Source organism: Strix uralensis, chromosome 15 (genome assembly GCF_047716275.1).
Source record: "Strix uralensis isolate ZFMK-TIS-50842 chromosome 15, bStrUra1, whole genome shotgun sequence".
Classification (NCBI taxonomy): domain Eukaryota; kingdom Metazoa; phylum Chordata; class Aves; order Strigiformes; family Strigidae; genus Strix; species Strix uralensis.
In genome coordinates, this window is record NC_133986.1 from 231,789 (window position 1) to 255,300 (window position 23,512).

The 23,512-nt window shown below is 36.2% G+C and overlaps 1 protein-coding gene and 1 non-coding gene across 3 annotated transcripts in view; both read left to right on the forward strand.

Annotated features, from left to right (window-relative positions):
* Window positions 1-22,948, forward strand: part of IPO7 (importin 7) — a 38,343-nt gene extending 15,395 nt beyond the window's left edge. For both annotated transcript variants that reach the window (XM_074884708.1, XM_074884710.1), the window contains 19 exons: window positions 242-336; window positions 436-520; window positions 3,544-3,678; window positions 4,205-4,304; window positions 5,399-5,475; window positions 5,829-5,945; window positions 6,703-6,792; window positions 7,883-8,048; window positions 8,743-8,903; window positions 9,790-9,918; window positions 11,519-11,585; window positions 11,664-11,789; window positions 12,097-12,194; window positions 13,601-13,696; window positions 15,318-15,538; window positions 15,644-15,849; window positions 17,038-17,244; window positions 17,608-17,724; window positions 20,003-22,948. In XM_074884708.1, coding sequence (XP_074740809.1) covers window positions 242-336; window positions 436-520; window positions 3,544-3,678; window positions 4,205-4,304; window positions 5,399-5,475; window positions 5,829-5,945; window positions 6,703-6,792; window positions 7,883-8,048; window positions 8,743-8,903; window positions 9,790-9,918; window positions 11,519-11,585; window positions 11,664-11,789; window positions 12,097-12,194; window positions 13,601-13,696; window positions 15,318-15,538; window positions 15,644-15,849; window positions 17,038-17,244; window positions 17,608-17,724; window positions 20,003-20,100 — 2,391 coding nt within the window. In that variant the 3' untranslated portion in view covers window positions 20,101-22,948. The remainder of the gene's footprint in view (window positions 1-241; window positions 337-435; window positions 521-3,543; window positions 3,679-4,204; window positions 4,305-5,398; window positions 5,476-5,828; window positions 5,946-6,702; window positions 6,793-7,882; window positions 8,049-8,742; window positions 8,904-9,789; window positions 9,919-11,518; window positions 11,586-11,663; window positions 11,790-12,096; window positions 12,195-13,600; window positions 13,697-15,317; window positions 15,539-15,643; window positions 15,850-17,037; window positions 17,245-17,607; window positions 17,725-20,002) is intronic.
* LOC141950507 (small nucleolar RNA SNORA23) lies at window positions 6,992-7,173 on the forward strand. The gene has a single exon (XR_012631047.1). It is a non-coding gene; the product is annotated as a small nucleolar RNA SNORA23 (small nucleolar RNA).
* Window positions 22,949-23,512: the final 564 nt, after the last annotated feature.

Here is a 23,512-nt window from a genome sequence, read left to right on the forward strand (position 1 = left end):
GGGAGTTCTGTTGTTTTCAATTTATAGCACAACTTACTTTGGCTTCTTGTTTCAAGAGTTTGTTGATCATTTATGCAGCATATATGATGGGATTTATTTTTAGATATGCTGTACTTTATACCTCTATTAAGTTAGAAGTGCAAATGACAGTTTAAAAGCAAAATATGCTATACAGTTGTTCAAAATACATATAATTTGAACGCTTTGTGAATAGGTTGTGGTGTTTCGGTTTTTTCTAAAGGAAACCCTTCAAGTTGATGAAGATGATAGACCTGAGTTGCCTTGGTGGAAATGCAAGAAGTGGGCTTTGCATATCTTAGCTAGACTTTTTGAGAGGTATTTTCTCTTCCATTATTATTTTTAAAAAAGCAAACAAATACTGAAGTCAATAATATTGCTGCACCCTTGAATTTGTGTACTTGCTTCTAATTCTAGGTATGGAAGCCCTGGTAATGTTTCCAAGGAGTACAATGAGTTTGCTGAAGTGTTCCTGAAGGCATTTGCTGTTGGTGTTCAGCAAGTAAGAAACCCTGAATGTGGGGGGTATTAGGATAAGTTTAGAGTTAGTAGTGATTTCTTATTTCATTATTTTCTGAAAAGTCTTCTTGCTCTTTTTCACAATTGGGTTTTTTTTAAGCACATTGATGTGGAAAGCACTGATGTCTGTGGGTTAAAGAGTGGAATGATTAAAAGAAATTATTAATTTGCCATGTAGGACAATACACTGAAAATAGCCTATGCACCATCGATAATCTGTAAGTAGAGTGAATGCTCTCATATAACAAGCCCTCAGATGAGCTTCAGATAAATGCTATCAGTTGTTCTCTTTCTGGAAGAGAGATGTATAATTATGTGGTGTAGTTGATGTTCTTACCTACCCTTTTAACTCTGATGATATAGTTCCTCTTTGACTCAGTCAGTAAATACTAAGCTTTCTAGCCTTCTGCAAAAGCCTGATCAAGCAGAGGCTTGCTTAAGAACAGGTAAGTCATCAGGTCACTTTCCGCTTCCTCCCTGTCCAGGGGCTGCCACTTCTACAGGGTCTGTTATAAACAAAGCATCTTCTGGACTATAGCAGTTTCTATTAATGTTATGCCAAACTATCCTTGATTTTACCTTTATTGGAGTAACTTCATGATTCAGGACGTCCTACCACATGGCAGCAACCTACAGGTTTTCCTGAAGGGACAGAATGGATTGGTGGGGCAGGAATTGTCATCTGCCTCTCTTACAGCGCATGTTTAAAGTCAGTAATTTGAACTTTTTGAACTAGCAAGAAAACTCCCATGAATATTGGGAAACTTCTGGATCTGTTTCTCAGCTCCTGACTGTACTGCTGACTTCTGTTCTTTTGAAACGTTTATTTACAAAAAAACAAGTAGTTTTGGTAAAATTCCCTTTTATTGGCTTATAAATCTGTTTATATTAGGGTGATTAGGTTATAAATGTAAATAGACTATTTATGAAAGTCTCAGGGAGCAGAATGTTTTCTTCAAAGCCTTTATTTTAATCAGGAGAAGAGCAGTTCTTAGTTCAGGTTCAGTTTTCTTAGTTTTCATTCCTAAATGAAATTATAATGAATTACAGGACTTTCAAAGAGGAAAAGTAGGGAAAGTATCTCCTAAATACTTGTTTTCTGAGGGTCATCCAAAGTATTGAAAGGGAAAAGAGCATTTGTCACACTGATTGTTAGGAAAAAAACCACTTCAGATCCTTCTGAAATTCAGCTACAGCAGCAAACTGGATCTTCTTGTATAAGCTTTTCCGCAGAGAACATTGTATTACTATATGTTAAGTTCTAGTTTGCTGAATACCCAGGATTACTACTTTTGTCTAGAGCAAAGAACCGCTAACTTATATTTTTAAAATCTTTCCTGAGCTGCCACCATGGTGCGATTTAGGCCATGGAGCCTGTCTCAGATCCATGCAGTATAAAAGTTCAGTATATGATGTTAATACAGTGATGGTGATTTCTTTGTTGCTTGTGTTGAAATTTTTTAAAGGAAGCAAATCTTTAGAATGTCATGTACTTTCTGTAAAACAGCAAGAAATCCCAGTCTTCATTAGTTTCCTCATTACTTCCAGTAAGACTGTATTTAAGGCATACCATCAAGAAAGTAAATTATGTTGCAGAATTGTTAATGTGTTGAATGAATTCTGTTGCCAGTTTGTTAGATTCTTTTTAGTGATTAATACTCTTCTTAATTGTTCTAACTTCAAGAAGCATGTTAGTCTTACCATGTACTCATGTTTTACTGATTTTAGAAGTTACAAACATCTGTTGTTTAAGGTACTGTTTTTGCAGAGGATCATTTTCTCTTTCAGTTAGTTCACAAGAGACTAAAAAGGAATTTTGACATATGTATTCTTTGATAATCCTCGAAACAGCTGCAAGTCTGAACATTTGCTCACTTTTCCTTTCCTATCCTAAGTCAATATCTAATGCCACCAAAGCCTTGTACTCAGGTGAGGGTAACAACCAGTAATTTCTTTCTGAAATCCAGGATGCTTTTAAACACGAGCAGCTAAACTTTGAGGACTGATAATGCATCTAGAGCATAAACCAGCTTGTAAAGTTACGAATTTCATGGTGAATGAATGCATCCTCTTGAAACTGAAGTGTGAGGCATCTCCTTTGGGAGAAATGCTTCAGTGCTTGCGTAATAAATGTTATTAATGGAATTGCTTTTCAAAATAATGAATCTCATTTTCCCCAAATGTTTTCTGGGTGATATTACAGATTGATAGATATCTTTTCAGTTCCTTCAGTTTTAGATATTTTTTTTTTAACATTGTTGATTTATGTGAAGAATTAAATGAAACCCTGGAAATGGGATTTGTCATTTCTCTCCAGTTGGTGCTGCTGCTCTTGAAGGGGCGGTGTTGCCACTTGCCTAGATTGGGCTACGAGGAAACCCCGTTGTCTTATCAATACCAAACTTTTTAGTGAGCTGGAATTTAATTACTAGTAATGGTTCCATGTCCATTTCATGTCCTTATTTGTGGAGAACCATTGACTTTAACAAACGTAAATCCCTGTGAATATTTCTGAGTGCCACCTCAGGAGAACTGAGTCTAGAAAGCCAGGGGGAGAGTCTGCTTCATCATTCTTCATACAGCATCATTGCTGTAAGGCTGCACATAGACAAGAATCAGTAGACTGTGTGAGTGTAGAGTATTTTACCAATCCAGTGTTCGGACACGAATTTCTGCCCCCAAAGAGTGGCAAGATGGAATAACAAACTTTGAACAGAACGGTCCCCTGGGCTATGTTGCTGATGAATTAACATGTATGTTTTGTCTTATTAAAGGATTGTATTTTTAAAAGATGTGTGGCACCTGATATGAGCTGCAAATTGCCTTATATAATTAACAGTGACATTTAGTAGAAGGATTAGTCTACCCATTTTAGGCTAATGGATAAACAGTGGGTTTTTGTTGGATTTAACAGGGTTCTTAGGTAGTATTGTGAGGGAGGGTAGAATTCTTGTGGTAAAAATGGTCTGCTCAGTATAAGCTATTGATGAGATCTGATTTTTCTAGGTGTTGCTGAAGGTGTTGTATCAATACAAGGAGAAACAGTACATGGCTCCTAGAGTTCTGCAGCAAACACTGAATTACATCAATCAAGGAGTGTCACATGCAGTCACCTGGAAGAATCTGAAACCTCATATTCAAGTAAACCATTTTTGGGGTTCAATACTTAGATGATTCAGTAGTACATTAGTCTGTATAGTGTTTCTAATCTTGCTGGAACTCAAGTTTTAAGGATCTCTGTTACAAATTGCTGGTGGAAAGAGTTTAAGCATGTTCAGCAAAGGTTACCTTGATACATGAGCAAAGCTAACTGCTTTTTTTTGTGGTCAGTCCTTTGTGCTTTAATGTATTAAGGATTATAGTGTAACACAGCAAACACAACAAATTTGGAGATGGTGTTAACTACTGAATTTATGGCATTAAATCATTTCCACATACCATTATCCAAAGCAAATCTAATAGCTTGCACTGTATTGTAGTTCTACCTTAAGTTAAAAGATTCTTTTTTTGTAAGGTAGCACATAAAATCCACTACGTCCAAAATAGTTTTTGAATGTTACCATTTTATGACAAGTGACAGGATGGACAAAATCTGTGAAACACAGGACAGAATATGGAGATTGATTTAGAAGTGCTAGCCTGTTTTCATTTTTTTTTTTTATTGCAGGGAATTATCCAAGATGTTATTTTTCCATTGATGTGCTATACAGATGCTGATGAAGAGCTTTGGCAAGAAGATCCATATGAATATATTCGCATGAAATTTGGTGAGAATTTGAAAACTAGTCATGTTAAAATACGACTTCACACAAAGAAGGTATTTTTGTAGTTGTTTGTGAGAATAGAGATGGCTTTAATATTTAAAAGAAAAAAAAAAGAGAGAAAACCAGTTTGTATTATCCAAATAATATAACTTCTTATAGTTAACTTTTGGATATACTGGTGGAAATGACAGATAACATGACAGTCGACACAGGTGTTTCTGCACTTGAAAAAGCAGCTCACTTTGACAGTTACCAAGTTTTTGTTACAAGTCAAACAGTTTAGGTCTTGCTATCAATAATTAAGTTTAGTGTTACTAAGTTTTTACTTTACAACAGCTAATATTTCAGGCCCTGGAGTTTTAATGATCTCAAGAAATTTCACACATGGCACAGTTCAGAACAGATTTACTGTAAAAGTAAATGAAACATTATGAAGTAAGCCCAGCAATCCAGACTTGTCTGATTTCACCTCCTGTGGCTTGCTACTTTGTTGTTGGGGTTTACTATAAGTTCATGCAGTCCTTTCAGGCTGGGGAAGGAGGAGGATACTTCAAACTTCCTGAACAAGTTCTTCTCTTTGCTAGGACTTTTATGTGACTAGAACAAGGAATCTTGATGGGTTTGGGAGTTTCTTATGCCTCAGGTGAGAGGCAGACCTGTAAACAGTACAGGTATTATACAAGGCTCTGATAATCCTCTTCTGCAGAGAAATAAGAAACTGAGCATTTTTAACTCAATTGTGTCTGCTTGCCTGAACAGCAAATAGCCTATATGTCGAAAATTGACCACTGTGTCTGCTTCTACTGTTACAAAAAATACATCTTAAAAACAACGAAGACATACGATTTCAAATTAGACATGTAGAGCCGGTGATCATGAAAAAGGTGAAACATGTATTGGCAATCTCCAACCATGTATTACTGTTGTTTGGTCTTGGAATATCTGTAGTAAGAAAGCATGATTAACCACCTGGGGGGAAAAAAAAAAAAAGGTAAAATTGTTAGTTTTTTGTTTCATATTAAATCACTAGATTACATTAGGATCATGAACTGTAGTAAAGGACCAAAATTTATAGCTGTTACATGTTTACTTAATAGATGTATTTGAGGACTTCATTTCTCCAACAACTGCTGCTCAGACGTTATTGTTTACATCATGTAGTAAGAGGAAAGAGGTAAGCTATTCCAGGATTTTACTTAAATATAGTGTTAGCTAGATTTGGTTTATAGTCTCTATTTGCTGAAATAACTACTAATAGAAGTTACTTTTCTGCTCTCTGTCATATCATAGTACACTAAAATTTATAATTTCATTTATTTTGCACTGGTCTATTTGTGATTTTTGTAGTTGCCAATTCCCCCAGGACCTCTCTATCAAGAATGTTGTGTGTTTATAACAAAGTCATAAAACATTATCCAAATTGCAGACTTGGAGCAGATTATTAGAGATTTAAGTATTTCTGAGCACTGAGAATGGTACCTGAGATGACCGATTGAAATACTTTGACTAACCATACATATAATCTAGGTCTTGCAGAAGACAATGGGCTTTTGTTATCAGATCCTTACTGAGCCAAATGCTGACCCTCGTAAGAAGGATGGTGCTTTACATATGATCGGTTCTCTGGCTGAAATTCTGCTAAAAGTAAGCATAACAAATCTGGGGGTTCTTTTGATTCTTTTTTTGTCCCTCTTTTCTTTCACATATCGCGTCTTAAAAGAAATGAGAATAGCTGCTTCAGTTTACAAGTTTCTCAGTCACTGCCATTTTTTTTTAAAGCTGTTGAACTTAACTGTTTTGGTTTTGTTGTCAGATTAATTATACAAGTTCTATTAGGTCATGCTCAAGTCCAGATTATTTTAAGTTCCTTTAAGTTCTCTGCTACTAGTTAGAATTGCAACACCATTTTCCATGCTACACTTAACTACATTCCCTTTTTTTTGTGGAAGGAAGGAAAAAAATTCCATCCAGTGAGAGTTTGATTTAGTGAGATCTTTTCTATGTATAGAAGAGAGGAAATCATGTGAAATTAGCAACCTTGCTCAATTAGAGTGGTAGCAAAAAAGATGCAGGGCATGGACTTGTATTTGGATGACGGTTCTGAGAAGTCTCCCTGAGTGTATTGCCAAGCAAAAGGTGTCTCTAGGAGTCAAAAATGACAAGGAAAAAAAGTCACTATTTTGACTGAAAATTATAAAAGTCCATGTAGTATCCAAGTTTAATTACTAATATGGGACTTGTTGTTGCTTAGTGGACTTCAATAAAGGGAGAAGTTAGAAGTCTGAGGGTTTTGTTATGCTGTTCACACTTTTATTATATGTGACTTTTTTTTTTTACTGGATTAGAAGTGGATTTTTATATAAAGTTTTAAACTGATGTGTTTGTGTTCATATGATGACAGAAGAAGATATATAAAGATCAGATGGAATATATGTTGCAGAATCACGTGTTCCCTCTCTTCAGCAGTGAGCTGGGTTACATGAGAGCACGGGTAAGAAAGTGTAAGATTTACTGTTAAGATACACTGTCTGTTCCAAATGAATAGTTCAGAAATACTCTTTAAATTTTTCCCTCTAACAAATGCACTCCTTTCTGCACCTGTCCTATAATAAATTTTATGCTTATTTCAGAGATTAGTATCAGTCTTTATGTGTGATTATAGATAGCTGCTGTGTAGTTTTAAAATGGCTGCAGAATTGTGTGCATAGTTTTCCATCTGTGTCTGGTGGTATTGTCTATTTGTGTTTTGCATTTAGACTGTACTGCTCACACAAAACCTGTGGCCAAATATGAACTTGAGATCATAGTACTGGTCTAGTGATGTCTGAAAGGCAAGCCTTCCACTGACCAGCCTCCACACTCTCAAACATCTTCATCTGTTAAAAAGTTTTACTCTCTCTTTATTCAACAGTACTTCAGATTTAATAATTTGTGTAGATTATGGGTAAATGAGTAGTAGATAATCCTGTTTGTAGGTTTTTGTCATGGTTTAAACCTGTCTGGCAGCCGAGTACCACACAGCTGGTCACTCACCCTCCTCTGCTGGGGGGATGGGGGAGAGAACAGGAGAGGGGATAAAGATAAGGAGACTTGTAGGTTGAGAAAAACAGTTTAATAGTTGAAATATAATAATAACAACAACCACCACAAACAGGTAATGCACAATGTGATTGCTCCCCACCCGCCAACCACTGCCCAGCCTGTTCCTGGCTAGCAATCCTAGAGAAGAGAAGATCCTGAAACCACCATCCCAGAAGCGAGAGACCCCCTTCCCAGCTGACCCTTGTCTATATACCGAGCATGACGTTATATGATACGGAATATTTCATTGGCCAATTTTGGTCTGTTGCTCTGGCTGTGCTCCCTCCCAGCTATTTGTACACCTGTGCACTGGCAGGGCATGGGAAGCTGAAAAGTCCTTGATTTCTTAGCAACAGCTGAAAACATAAGTGTATTATCAACATTTTTCTCTTGCTGAAATGCAGCACTATTCTAGCTACTAAGAAGAAAAATTAACTCCATTCCAGCCAAAACCAGGACAGTTTTGTAACTCTGAATTTGTTCAATGTCTTATTTTTCAGGCTTGTTGGGTTCTTCATTATTTTTGTGAAGTCAAATTTAAGAGTGACCAGAATCTCCAGACAGCCTTAGAACTCACAAGACGGTGTCTGATAGATGATAGGGAAATGCCTGTGAAAGTGGAAGCTGCAATAGCACTTCAAGTTCTGATCAGTAATCAAGAGAAAGGTAGCCCTCTCTTCTTAAAGCTACAACAAGCTTTAATGGGATAGGCATTAATATTGTGATGTTCAGGGAGACTTGTCCTTTCCAAATGTTAATTCTTGCAACTGTAATTTTTAATAACTTATTGTAGTTTTTCAGCTGAAAAAAATTATATCTTTTGTAATGAACTATCACAATTTCATGGTACAATAAATCCAGTTTTACAGCACCTAATCATTGATCAGAAATACGGTGGCAATATAAGCATATCTGTCTCGGGATACATTAATTCATGTTAAAATTTATTTTTTTTTAAAAAAAAATTGTCTTTATCCTAGCAGGCTTTACATTGCTTACTATTCCTGAAGCTGACATAAAAGCCACAAAGCAAACATAAATTCTGTATCAAATACGTCAGCTAATTAGACAAAAAAGCTTATGTACCCATTCCCACTCAAATTGGCATTGATAAGTAATCTTCCATTCCATCAGGACTGTAGAACTCAGGTTTTCATACTTTAGTTGTGATCCTCTTGGTATACATTTTTATTAAAAAATTGTTCTGCATGTTGGTATTGCTAAAATGATTTATACTAGCCATGGTTTTGGCATATTCATGTCGAAGCACTAAATATTAATAAAGTGTATATTGATTTTCTTATACTGATACTGTAGTTTTGTAAGAATGTAAATTCAAACATTTCCACTTGTTTTACAGCTAAAGAATATATTACTCCATTTATTAGACCTGTAATGCAAGCTTTACTTCATATTATAAGAGAGACTGAAAATGATGATCTTACTAATGTGATTCAGAAAATGATCTGTGAATATAGTGAAGAAGTTACCCCAATTGCAGTAGAAATGACACAGCATCTGGTAAGACTTTCTGGTGACGTAGGAAGAGATGTTCAATATGTGAAAGATTGGTATTTAAAATTAAGGTAGTTGTCCATCAATCGATAGCTGTTGTTACTCCAGTATGCTTAAATGTATTTGATACAAGTAATTTTCTTCTACATTTAGACTGTTTTTTCTCAAAAGTGGCTTCATAACTTGAACTAAATGAAAACATCAAAGAACAATTGTAGAAATGTTTGAGAAATCTTTGTACTTATTTTCTCCTGGTAGTGTCAATAATGAATTTTGGTAGCACATTTTAGGTAGTCTCTACAGTCTGACTTAAGCTTTCCATTTTAAAATGGGAAATTAAAGAGCAGATTTTTAAATAAGTTGCTGTGAAAATAATGTTATGTTTTATGAAATGTGAAAATAAAGTTGAATCTGCAGGATTCAGACCTTGAATGGCGTATCTAGCAAGTTTTACTAATGGTTTCAAAACCAGAGGTCACCTCAGTGCTTCCTTATTAAAGGCCCTTGCTTTGGAGTTAAAACTAAACTATTTGCATGTCCTCTCTGGGAATGCCTGCGAAGTGGTCCAGTCTACTTCAGCTACCAATTAAACCTTGAGTTAGAAAAACTTACTCATAGAAATTGTATTCTTTTGCATGGAAAGTAATGTCATTTGTATCTTTATTTGTGAACAGATAAAGGATGACAGCTCACATGGCTTAACATTCAAATTTTATCAATCTTGAAAACAAACTTCGGAATGGAGCAGTCACCTTCTAATATTCATACATGTTTTCTTAGCAGAAGTCCTCCTTAAACTGTGTAAAATACCAGACTTGCACAGTTGTTCTTCATCTCCAAGCCTGTCCTCATTAAATGACATATTTATGGGTTGTTTTGCTATTACGTGCAGGCGATGACATTTAACCAGGTGATCCAGACTGGACCAGATGAGGAGGGCAGTGATGACAAAGCAGTGACAGCAATGGGAATCTTGAATACTATTGATACTCTTCTCAGTGTAGTTGAAGACCACAAGGAAGTAAGTAAAAGTTACTTTAAAACTAATATATATTGTCTAAGACACTGAAAGTCTTTTGTAGTTCCAGTGTTCCTGACATTGTTACCTGAAAAACTGTCCTTTCAGCCAAAAAGATTTTAAAACAGAAAACAGTGAAGTACTTGTCATGCAGCAAAGTTTTAACAGAGTGGGTCACATTTCTCACGTAACATGTGTAGCAGTATTTCCCATAAGAATCCAGGTTCTTGTTCAGATAAGTGGAAGCAACTTGCCTCTAACAGATGGAGCTCTGTCAGCTCGGCTGGAAAAAAAACGTCTGATTTCATGAGGTCTGCCCTTCAAAGGAAATACATAGTACTTCTGTTAGCTTTGAACATTGACTCTGCTGACTTTGTTCTCTGCAGCAGAATCCGTGTCTGTAAATACAGCTGTTGTGGCTATGCTAAATGCTAGGGTGTTTTACCTGTCTAATCTGCACTGTAGATTTCTCCAGTGTGATGAAAACTTTTGTTGTTTTGCTGTGCTGAGTGAACTAATTTCTGTCCAGAGTACAGCTTGTTCAAAAGATGGTATTGCTGATTAAAATCCTTTACAAAGTCTACTGCTCTTTTTTGATATATACATTATAGTTTTTTAGGGCCTAGACAGTTCAGTAATAAATGGTACTCTCGGGGCTCTGAAGATTCTAAGGAATCAGTATAATACAAATTCTGAATGGCCAAGGGCGGAATCCAGTGCTGCTGTGCAATAAAACAAGGACCAGTTGGGCTCATTTACTTGTTGCCCAAGCTGCTCAGCAAGCTTTCCATGTACTTGTTTTTGTTAGCAAATTCTTGTTATCTAAATGAAAAGTTTGCATAACAATATGTTACTCCTAAGAAGCTCAATTGTAAAATGTTGATCAGTAAATATTTAGATTTGGAGACATCTCATACAGGATGACCAGTGTTCCAAGAGATAAGGTATTTAGCTGGTTAGTTTCAAATCCTGTTCTGCATAGCTAAGACCAGAAATTCAACCCTTATTTGTCCGTTTGTAAGGTGAGTGCCCTAAACAGGTTAACGACTGTTTTGTTAGCTGTTTCATGGACTAATAAATACTATTTGGGCAGAGTGTCTGAATCTGTAGACCAGCATTTAGGCTGATTGTCCACATACCATACGAACATCCTAACCTAGGTTTGGGAGGTGGTTTGGTATTTGTTTGGTTTTGGTTTCGTTTTTTAAAAATTGACTTTTCCAGAACAACAGCAAATACTTCCTGCAACTTCCAGTGCTTACCCCTTCGATATATACCTTTACTTATTGTGTTTTAATGGGACTGAACTGTTGCATAGGATTACTGTCAGGCTTTTTTTTTTTTTTTTAAAGGGTACCCTATAATGAGATTCTTTCAATATTCAAAGAATATTCCAAACACACCTCTTATTAAAAGCCATCTTACAAATCCTTGTCTAAGAGTGCTGCTCTTATACATTTGGTGCTCCACAATGTGAGAAATTTGGAATTGTTTTTAGAAGACTATATTGTATAAGTAGAAACGGTTTGAGTAATTTTATTTTTAAAAGTGTTTAATTTCAACTCCAAAGTATTGACAACAGTTATAAATCTCCTTTTTGCAGATTACCCAGCAGCTGGAAGGGATCTGTTTGCAAGTGATTGGAACAGTTTTGCAGCAGCATGTGTTAGGTATCTGTACTTTTGTTGGCTTATTTTTTTAAGTGTATGGAATTGGCATTAAATTTACCTAGATTCTGTTTGTTTTAGAGTTCTATGAGGAGATCTTTTCATTGGCTCATAGTTTGACCTGTCAGCAAGTTTCTGCACAAATGTGGCAGCTTCTTCCTCTTGTTTTTGAAGTCTTTCAGCAGGATGGCTTTGATTATTTTACTGGTAAGTAATACAAATAAATCAGAAAGCCAAATGGTTTCATACGTGATTTCAACCATACAATGAATTGCATCTTGATTGAAATGTTCAGAGAACACTGAAATGAGGTTAGGCTTGAAGTATTTTATTATGCTGTTGCTGCAACTGGACTTGTTTTGCTGAGGCATCTATGACTAGATGCACGCTTATCTTGACAAAATTAAGCAAGAACTGTAATTAACTTATTAATACATAAATTTCAGCCTGATTTTAACAGCTTGCCTTAATAAAACATGCAAACAATCCTGTGATCGTTCTTCTTTTAATACAGACATGATGCCTCTCTTGCATAATTATGTTACTGTTGACACAGATACGCTTCTGTCAGACACAAAATACCTTGAAATGATCTATAGTATGTGCAAGAAGGTAAGTAGATTTCCTTTGTGATAACAAAACTGTGATCTCTGAAGTAATGCACTGTTAAACTGGGTACTTTTTCCCACAACAGCAGACTGTGAATCTGAAGAATTTTGACATATGCTCTTAAAGCATTATGCTATTTAACATCCTCTGTGATTTCACAGATTACTAAGTTATTGCAGAGAAATTTAAAGAAGTTGCATTAAATTTCAGATATATGCTTTTGCTAAAAGGGAAAAATAAATCATGCACAACAAAAGCAGGTTAAACAACCTAGGGTTTTCTGCATGTGTGTTTTGTGTAATACACTTTTTGCATACAGACATGCAGAACAAGCGCATATTGCAAAAGGTAGATGGTTTCTTTTATTTGAGATTTGTAGCCTTGCTATGGCTAGGATACCACATACCATATGTATGCTGAAGGTCTTAATTAGCTAAAACAGGAGGAGTAGAGGTGGAAAATAGAGGGATAGGAATGGGAAGTTAGTTTCCCAAGTTCATGTCAAGTCAGTGATGAAAGCTGGGTGCAGAGTGCAGTTGTTCTGACTCTGTCCAGTCACTGTTGGCCTGTGTTTCTATGTTTAACTTGGCTTCTCAGCTCCTGTGTATTACAGGTAGCTGCCAACTGGGCTTTCATTATCCAGTCAATATGTAGAATGTAAAGCTTTCCAGAGTTTTAGGCCTGTGTGAGGAAATGAATACTTCTTTATAAGATGGTGTTAATATTTTATAATCTCTAATAGTAATCTGTGGGGATTTCAGTTTTCCACTTCTGGATATCATGTGTTGTATCTTTATAAGAACTATGGTGAACTGTCAGCTGCCCTGCCTGTGGTATTTCCTGAGTAATTCTTTTGAAGATGTTTAAATAGTATTAGTGAATAACTCTTGCCAGCCTTTATTTGAAAACAAATTGCAACCAGGCTAATTGTAAGTACTTGACCGTTTTCTATATATAAAAAAGAAAATTAGCCTGTTACAACCTCTTGATCATTAGTGTTTTATTAGCTGAGCACAGTGAATATTTGGGGTTTGGGTATTGCATGGTGTCCCGCTGGATATCCCAAATTTGTAAATTTTTACAAAATTCAGTACATGAATGCATAAGAAAATTTTTTGCTCTGTGTATGGAAATAAACCTTTGCAAAATGGCAGCTGATGCTTATACAGTTACTGTTGTAAGCTGTGTCCGTAGAGTTGTTGAACATGTAGATTAGTTTTGCCTGCATTCAGTAGTTCCAGCCTAGTTGTGGTACTGAGCCATTGCTGTAGATTTGGGTGCTTCACTGATGGATGTTTATACTAACATTCTAATAGAGTGGGTAAATTTATATCAGCTTTTCAAAACAAAATAGTATACAGAAAATACTACTTAAAGGGATATCGCCAACAGTAATTGTTATTTATCAGGTCCTTACAGGAGTTGCTGGAGAAGATGCAGAATGTCATGCAGCAAAGCTGTTAGAAGTAATAATTCTTCAGTGTAAAGGGCGTGGCATTGATCAGGTTGGTAACAACTTTGGTTGCTATAACTAATATTTTAAAAATATTTTATTCTCAAATATGAATTGATTATGTACTAATATGAATTCTGTTCCGAGAAGTTTGCTTAGTGTGACTAATAATCTTGTCCTCTACTTCAGTGTTACTCAGTTAACAGCACTTCAGAGATTGTTACTGCATGTTTTGTCTCCAGAATTTAGGACACTTCAGAAGTCAAGTGTTTTTATGAATCTGGAAGACTACTGTTTTAGGAGCATCTAAAAGTTGATTAATTATATTCTAAGTTAATTGTAGTGAATAATTAATGAAAACTGTTCAATCTGTCAAGCTAATAGCCTTGAAATTTTTCTGAAATTTTGAAATTTCTGATTGCATCAGACATAGTGTGGCCAGCAGGGACAGGGAAGGGATCTTACCCCTGTACTTGGCACTGGTGAGGCCGCACCTGGATGAGTGGGTTCAGTTTTGGGCCCCTCACTCCAAAAAGGACATTGAATTACTCGAGCGTGTCCAGAGAAGGGCAACGAAGCTGGTGCAGGGTCTGGAGCACAGGTCTGATGGGGAGCGGCTGAGGGAACTGGGGGGGTTTAGTCTGGAGAAGAGGAGGCTGAGGGGAGACCTCATGGCCCTCTACAACTCCCTGAAAGGAGGGTGCAGAGAGGGGGGATGAGTCTCTTGACCCAAGTAATAAGCAATAGGACAAGAGGTAATGGCCTCAAGTTGCGGCAGGGAAGGTTTAGACTAGATATTAGGAAGCATTTCTTTCCAGAAGGGGTTGTTGGGCGTTGGAATGGGCTGCCCAGGGAGGTGGTGGAGTCCCCATCCCTGGAGGTGTTTAAGAGTAGGGTCGACATAGTGCTGAGGGATATGGTGTAGTTGGGAACTGTTAATGTTGGGTTGATGGTTGGACTGGATGATCTTCAAGGTCTTTTCCAACCGAGACAATTCTGTGATTCCGTGAAAGAAATAAGAATGGAAATGGAATTCCTAGAATCCCAGTTAATGTTGTAGAGGAACCAGGAACTTCATTATGCACATATGGAAGTTGGCATCTGAGAGATGAATTTGTGTGCTTCTGCTGTGTACATAAGTACTGTATAATAGCTGTTTAAACATTCTTTGCATGGTTTTTAATACTGATATGGTCCCTGGAAACTTTTAATTTATAATTTATTTGAAAGAACATCTTCTATAGCAATTTTTTTTTTTTACAGCATGACACCTCTGAAGAAACTAACCCTTTGAATAGCTGTTTTCTTGGAATGTTAGTAATATCTCTTGACTTTGTTGTGAATATTGAAAAAGACTACATTGATTTTTCTGGACTTCCTAGTGTACACATTTCCTCTAGTTTTCATTTTTAAAACACAAGATTGTAGAACCAGCAATTGCATCTACTGTGCATTATGTCACAAAATCCATGTGCATGGAGTAGATGAAATGAAAAGGTGAAAAGTTTTAATCCTTATATGACTTCTGCTGGCAACTTAAAATTATTCCCACTTTATGCCCTCTGTGTTTATGCTCCAGACTGGTTTTATGCTGTTTCTCAACTTCATTGTGAAATACAGAACTACAGAATTTACTTTTGATCACTAAATTTGTAATGGTTCTCACTCTTCAGTGCATACCGTTATTTGTGGAAGCTGCATTAGAGAGATTAACCAGAGAAGTGAAAACAAGTGAACTGCGAACAATGTGCCTCCAGGTTGCCATAGCTGCTTTGTATTACAATCCTCATTTACTATTAAACACATTGGAAAATCTTCGTTTTCCCAATAATGTGGAGCCTGTCACTAATCACTTCATAACACAGTGGCTTAATGATGTGGACTGTTTCTTGGGGTGAGTGTTTCTAATTTTGAAGATTGTTCTCTGTGATACACCTTTGTATTACCTGCTTGTAAATCATAACAAAGCTTGCAACGTTTTTACTCTTTTGTTTTGTAGACTTCATGATAGAAAGATGTGTGTGCTTGGCTTGTGTGCTCTTATTGATCTGGAGCAAATACCACAGGTTTTAAATCAAGTTGCTGGCCAGATCCTGCCAGCTTTTATCCTTTTATTTAATGGATTGAAAAGAGCATATGCCTGTCATGCAGAGCATGACAATGACAGCGATGATGATGATGAAGCTGAAGAAGACGAGGAAACAGGTATGGAAACTGAAACATGGCTGTTAGTTTGTATTTTTCATTTTTTCTGATGGAGATGCTGAGTTCCTTTGTGTAATTCCTCTGAGTTTTGATTCTAAAAATCAAAAGCTGCCATAGAACACTAGACATATTTTAACAACTTTCAAGTATATCTGACTTACTTTCCAGTCCCTCTTAAAAACTAACTTCCTAGGCTGAGTGTCTTCAAAGTCACATCAAATTAGCTTTTGTGTGTGGACCTTTTCATTGATGAAAGAAATTATTATTGAGGAACATTTCCCATTTGAGCGAGGGGTAAGAGTCAGTAGGAGTTTCCAGGAATCCCTCTAATGCGTTGTAGAGTTTAGACTATGTATTACAAACTCTACCATGAGATGCTGACGTGTTAGCTGTGTATTGAAAATGACAGTTCTTGTGATTTATTTTTTTCTAATATGTTTTTTTCTGGACTAAAGTAATCTCAGCTTTATCAGCTTTCATAACTTCCTTCTTCATACAGTCATTACACAAACTTTCATGTCCTTTCCCATCTTCACGTGAAGTTCAAAATAACCTACAACTTCCCCGTACTTCTTTCTTCCACCTTTCCCTATACTCTTTTTAAGCTTTTAGTTCTTGTTTCCTGTTTTTCTTTTCATCATCAGCTTGGTGTCTTTGTGAATGACTGTTTGGAACAGTTTTCCACACTCAGGGGAATATCTGTTGGTTTTCATCTATCTACTTAAAGGCCAGTTTCTTTTTGATCTCTCATGTTGAGTTCTGGACTCTCCAGACTATTGTCATTATATATCATTCAAACTATTACATTTTGTATTTCTCAAGCATTCTTTTCAACAGCCCTTTTGGATGTGACTTTAGAAATGTTTTCATCAAATTATCTCAAACTTTCTTTAGAGCATGAATATTGCTCTGCTTACAGTTTCATTGAGTGCTGTTCCAAACTATCTGTATATACATTTTTCTATATACATTTTATGACAATAAAATTATTCTTTCCCACACAGTTGGTGTGAGGGAAGAGTGTCTGTGGGGGGAAGACCATGGCACTAGGACTAGAAAGGAAGACCTTTCCAGTCTGCACTATACTGTTAGCAGTTCCATTGCCTGTTTTGCTTAATCAGACATCTTCCTAAAGAGTTGTTCTTACTGGTCTTGAGAAACTTTTTGTGTGTGTGATATTTAACTCAGAGGAATTGGGGAGTGATGAAGATGACATTGATGAAGACGGTCAAGAATATCTAGAAATTCTAGCAAAACAGGCAGGTGAAGATGGAGATGATGAAGACTGGGAAGAAGATGATGCTGAAGAGACTGCTTTGGAAGGCTATTCCACAATTATTGATGATGAAGACAACCCTATTGATGAATATCAGATATTTAAAACAATTTTTCAGAGTAAGTAACTTTATTTCCTTTGCTAGCCAACAAGTTATATTTTAACTTAATTTTAGTGTATACCATTATAAACCAGAACCTGTTGCAAGCTTCCAAACAGGCTTTCCAATATGTGCTTTGAACAAGTTCTCCCTTTGGAAAAGGGAAGCCATCATTAAACTTTCAGAGCAGGGGGAGAAGCTTGAATGAATTTACGGTGGGAGGAAAGATGTCAGAGGTTGTATTACTGTTTTTTCATGTCTTGAATTATGTAATCCTAACAGATTATTATTTTGATTAAAATGGTAGTGAGTGAGTAAGCGTTGAGTTACAGAACATTTTAACAAACACTTTCCTTTTGCTTATGTTTTCTTTCTCTTGCAGCAATTCAGAACCGTAACCCTGTGTGGTACCAAGCTTTGACACAGGGTCTTAATGAAGAACAAAGAAAACAATTGCAGGACATAGCAACTCTGGCAGATCAGAGGCGGGCAGCACATGGTATTTTTCCCCCTTTATACCTTTAATTGCTGCTTTTACTGTTTGAATGCTGTTTATGTGCTCAAGAATCATAACACAGAAAATGGCTATAATTCAAGCCTGGTAAGGTCTTCATCAAAGCAGGGTTGGTTTACACTCCAGAGATGTTTGAAAGCTTTTAAGATTGTCAGGTCACAAAGCCTCAATGCACAAATTGTATGGCATAGCACAGGTGTAAGGAATTACAGAAACTTCTTAATGTAGTGGCCAGGTACATAAAAGTGTATTTGTCATCATTGCTTGGATTTGAAAACAATTGATTTGATTACCTGAAGGTGGATGAACTCTAGGTATGGTAATAACCACATTAAGTGGCTGATAAATTATTTCCTGATGTGACCTACTCCAGCTGGGATAGACAACAATTCTATGGGTGGGAAAATACCAAATTATGGAAGTAATATCCATCTGTAAAGCTACATCATTAAGCCTATTAAATATTGCAGATTGTTATTCTTCAATACAGACAATATAGATATAAAAATACAGGAAGCAGGCAGATCTTCAGTTTCCTTTTTTTTTTTTTTTGCAAGTTTTCCCAGGTGTTTGAGAGTAAGCTAATATAAATCACTTCCTAAAATGAAAGCTGAATTTTGAGTTATCAGTCCAGTCTCATATCCTGCATCTTACTGAGCAATTAATACTTCAAAATAGAAGTTCAGAAACCTTTCAGTAAAAAGATTGGTAGTAAGAATGCACATTTTATAAATTATTTTTGTCAGAAAACAGCCTCAATTACCTCACAAAGCTTGTATGTGTCCAGAATGATCCACTTTTAATAGTTATAAAATAGTTTCACTGTGACCCCTGTCAAGCACTAGACATCACACTGATGAAATTGTATACTACTTGTGCATTTTATGAAAAAGAATGTTCTCTTTATTTGTTGTTGTTTTTTTCAGCTGCTTATTTCATAGAGCAAGTTAATTTCAGATTGTGAAGTTCAACGTAATCAAGTAGATCCTTACAGGAAATTCTTGCATACTGTCAGAGCGTACTGATACTCCGTTTAGGCTACCTACCACACATGGGGTCATCCTGCTAGAAGGATTTTGAATATAATTATCTCCCATTAATATAGCTTAGAAGAATTTCCATAAGCTAAGGAGAGAACAAAGCAATGCACCCCAGGTCATGTTTTCCTCCTGTTCTTCATCAGCCATGGCAACATTTTTCTGGCCTGTTTCCAAAGAAACAGACAAAATGTAGATCCTCTAGATAATACGAGCTGTCCCATATTCCCAGAAAGAGACAGATTGCAACTATTTTGAGGTAAAAAGCTCTTAGACTGGAAATAAGGCATTAATAAGCATTGTTATCTTGAGCTGGGAATAATATATAAACCTTCTGCATTATCTAGGTTGTAGTAAAGGTAGATAGATAGAAATACAGATTTCTATAGAATTTTTTTTGTATTTTTATAGAAATGTGTAGATGGAAACACACATTTCTATCTGATTTTCACCAACCTAATTTTCAGTTGTCCATATAGCAGAGTTTGTAAAACAAACAGTCTTACAGCAATCTCAGAAGGACGGAATATGCAGGTAGTAAAACCAGACACTTTAACTATCACTGTTAGTTACAGTGATGGATATGTGGACCTCAGATGCCTAAAGGTCTTAGGGTTTGGTTGAAAATGAAAAGTGATATTGGTAGTTTTCTCTGAGAATTGTTATATGGTCTAGTAACCTAAACTCTATCTGCTTGTGTATGGGGAGGAAATACGTGTGTACTAAAAAGTATGTTTTTGGTGTTTCAGTGGCTATTTCTGCTTATGTTGTTGAATTGAGATAGAAACACTGAAAATTTAGCTAATATCTGTGTACTGCTTCTTTGTACATGTGCTCTGTTATTGATTTGACTGAAAAGTCTATTAATCAGGAAGAACCGAGTGCCTGTTAGCAAGTTTAGAAGAAGTCCAGCATTCATGCAGGTCCTGTTTCTGAAATGTGAAAATTACACACTTGTGTCCAAAAGCTAAAGTGTGGGCTTTTTAAAATATAAATTCATTTAAGCATAGCTATAACAATACTCAGAAATTTAAATAAATAATCAGTCCATCTGTTGTTTGGGGCCTGGCACGTTTCCACTTTGTGGGTGCTGATTACTTTCCTGGGTAACCCCAGGTAAAACCTGTATCTGGGAGACTCAAAATGGTCAGTCACAAAATCTTAAACTGTCTTCCCCCCTATACACGCACTAAAATATCTTCCTTCTGTTTTTTGTTTTGTTTTAGAATCCAAAATGATTGAAAAGCATGGAGGATACAAATTCAATGCTCCAGTTGTGCCAACTTCATTTAATTTTGGAGGCCCTGCCCCAGGAATGAATTGAGTTATCACTTTTCTTGCTACTGTGTGATTGTAGTGAAGAGCTTGTGTTCCTCCCAATAGTGGTTCCAGAACTGGTTCATGTTATCTACAACTCACTCTAAACTAATTGACAAATAAATTGGACAAAAGCCCCAGAAGTGGGACCTGATTGTGCAACCTAATACTGGAAAGCAAACCAGAGGTTTTTTGAAGATAGGAAGAATCTGAGTTTAAAGCTTCAAATGACACACTTTGGAAATCGGAAATCAAGAGGGGATGTCATGAAGGCAGCTTTTCTTTTTCTGAGGAAAAAAATAGGCATGGGCTGCAGGACTATTTAAAATGTCTCATTTACAGTAAAGCTAGAAGGCAGACTTAATTTTTACACCTGTGGCGGTATAAGTATTTGCCCAATTTATTTCCCTTTTCTCTCTTCCTATTGGGTGTCTATTCTTTTAATGTAAATAAGGTAATCAGCCTTACTTAATCTTCATCATTTCCATTTATCAAGATTGTTCATATGTAGAATATCGGACACTTAATGTAGCACTACATAACTGATAAATCTGTAAATGAATTAGCACTTTCATATTGAAACAAGCCTGCTAGCCTATGTACAAAAATAGCAAAGTGTTTGCTGTTTATAAAAAATAAAAATAAAAAATAAGGGATGTATTGGGGAAAATAATTTCAAGTTATTAATTTAAAATGAACTAGCAGTTTTGTACCTGGTGACTTTGTGGTGCAGTCACCTCTGGTTGTGACTTGAATTCGGTTATGTAAAAAGGGGTTAGTGATATTTCATTGCTGCTAAAAAAAAAAAAAAATAGCAACGCCCTCTGTGTCCTTTGTTTTTCTTAAAGATCTCACTGTACAAGGTGAAATTTGGATACAAATGTGTACTGTAAGCACTGAGGAAAAAATTTTCTCTAAAGCAGGCAAATAAGATGTGAAATTCTGCTTTTAAGAGTCAGTTGAAGTATATGGATGAAACTTCTATATATGCAATCTATTAAAAAGACAACAATTTGGCTAATCTGGGCTATGATCTATGAATGCAGTTATGTCCCCTAATTTTGCAAAATAATCTTTTCTTAGCATGTGTTAGTGCAGGTGCACTACTCTTGTATTTCATTCCCCCTCTTTATTCACTCCCAGCATTAGTGTGTGCTGTTGTCTGCCTGATCCAGACAGTGTATTTGAAGTTTTGCCAATCTTTCATTTTTGAAGCCACAATTTTCTTCCTTCAAAGTTGCTATAGTAACTAGTATTTTAGCTGGAGAGGCAAAATACAGTTCCCTCTGGGACCACTATTAAAAACCACTGTTTGAAGAAGCCAGCAGGGAGATGCTGTGAAGGGGTTGGCTTAAATGCCCCCTTTTTCTTTTCTAAAAGCAAAAATCTGTAGGTTTTTGATCTTGCCTTGAGATCATTGGTGTCAGGTCTTTTAAATCAAATGTTTGTGGTTTGTTTTCTTTTTTTAATTTTGGCTGTTTTTATATAAAAATGTCACCTGCTGTTACAACTGATAGTAAACAAGCTACCTTAATTTAATGTAAGCCTCCAAAATTTAAATACAGGTTAAAAATAAACTGAGTTTATATCTGTAAAAATGCACATATATATATTATGATACTCAAAATGCAGTCTTCAGAAAATTGGTTTGTGTGGTGTGGTTTTTTGCATCAGCAGAGTAGCAGGAACTCGTGGTTTGGGGTTTCCTTGATGAGCTGACCAGCACCATGCTCTGCCTTCCATTTGTTGCACAACCGCTAGCACTTCTCTGGGCAGGTGTAATGGGTTTTTCCAGTCACCCCTCTCTGGTCTGCCTTTCTTGAGCAAATGCATCACCTGCACACAGAGTGCTAATGTGAGAGACTAAGACAGGACTATAATGCCACGTTGCCCTAGCCAGATACCAAAGGGATACTTTAAAAGCAAATTGTGGACCTAAAAGGATGGATATTGTACCTGATGTGAAAAAGCTTGAATCAGAGTATCCATTATAGTAATGGTATGAGAACCCCAGTAGTACTTCTGAGTCTTTAGCTGACTGGCCAAGTACATATAGCAGAACTGTTTGGGTTGGTTTTTTTGTAAATGTGTAACTCATGAGCACGTACAGGTGTACTCTGGCCTCAAGATAACCTCTAGACAAGGTTTTATTTTTGTAGAAAAGGGTGACAGACATAATTACAGCATGCCTTTTCCTGTGCATTCCTTGACCTTGAAAAATGCCCAGTTTGACATAAATCATTTCTGAACATCTGCTTGTTGGGTATCTGCTTATCTTGTTATGCATCCCACAAAATGTAAGAGAACCTTTTAGGACAGGTGAGACACTTGTCTCATGACAGAAGATATGACAGAGCAGCAGTGAGGAAGGCTCATATACAAAGCAGATGAAAAAGATGAGGGGAAAATCACCAATTTAGTGCCATTGTCACTTCTGGAACAGTTATATTTTTCAAGTCACAAGTCAAGGGAAGAATTTTATCTTGGTGTGAGGAATACAGTCTTACTTCAAGGGTGCTTTTATGTGTTGCTAGACGGGTTAGCAAGGAGCATCTTTTTTTAAGAATGGATCTAGAACTTCGCTTTCCTTTGCTCCAAGAAATGTATTTATATAAATTGCAAAACAATTTTGCATTGTTGTTGGTGGTGATAGTGCATTTTGTGATGCAATATATCAATTTCAGTGATACACTTATGTCAAATTTAAAATTGATCTTCCTCTTAGAACTTGCACTTATCCATTCTGTGTTTGAGGATAATGCAACTCTAAAGGAAGAGCTGGGAAATTTAAAGCCTCTGTTTTTTCTATTATGGAAGATCTCCTTGGATTAATAAACATCTAAAGCAAATCCTTATCTTCACTTATTTCAGTGTGGTGTTTTGAATGTAGGTGTATTCTTACACTACGTGGGAGTCCTGTTCTAGTTAATATAGCTATAAGGTTTGTATTTTCCTCTCAAATATTTCTTCAAGCAGAAATGTTAGGCACAACCACAGTTCTCTTAACTGTGTTAGAATACAAAAGGCTTAAGTCATACACTATTTTTTTGAAATGTTCACATACTGGGTAAATTTAATACCCTTTTTTTCTGAATCACTATCTTAAAAGAATTATTAATAGGTGTCAGTGTAGTGCAGCAAAGCTGTTCAAATCTCTTGTAGCCTAGGATTACTACTGCAAAATTCAAGAAGTCTGCAGTCGATTAATTACAGAATACCCGACAATAAACTTGCAGATGGTTTTAACTGTGCCTAGTTATTGATACCCAATAAATTTTGTAGATTAAGTTGTATTTTTCTAAAGGAAATTTCCTCTTCTTGTGACTATCAGTTCTAGAAGAATAGAAACATCATGAAGCTTCTCAGCGTATTTTCTTTGCATGTTTCTGTCAAGTTTCCTTTCAGTCCTTCCTCATACG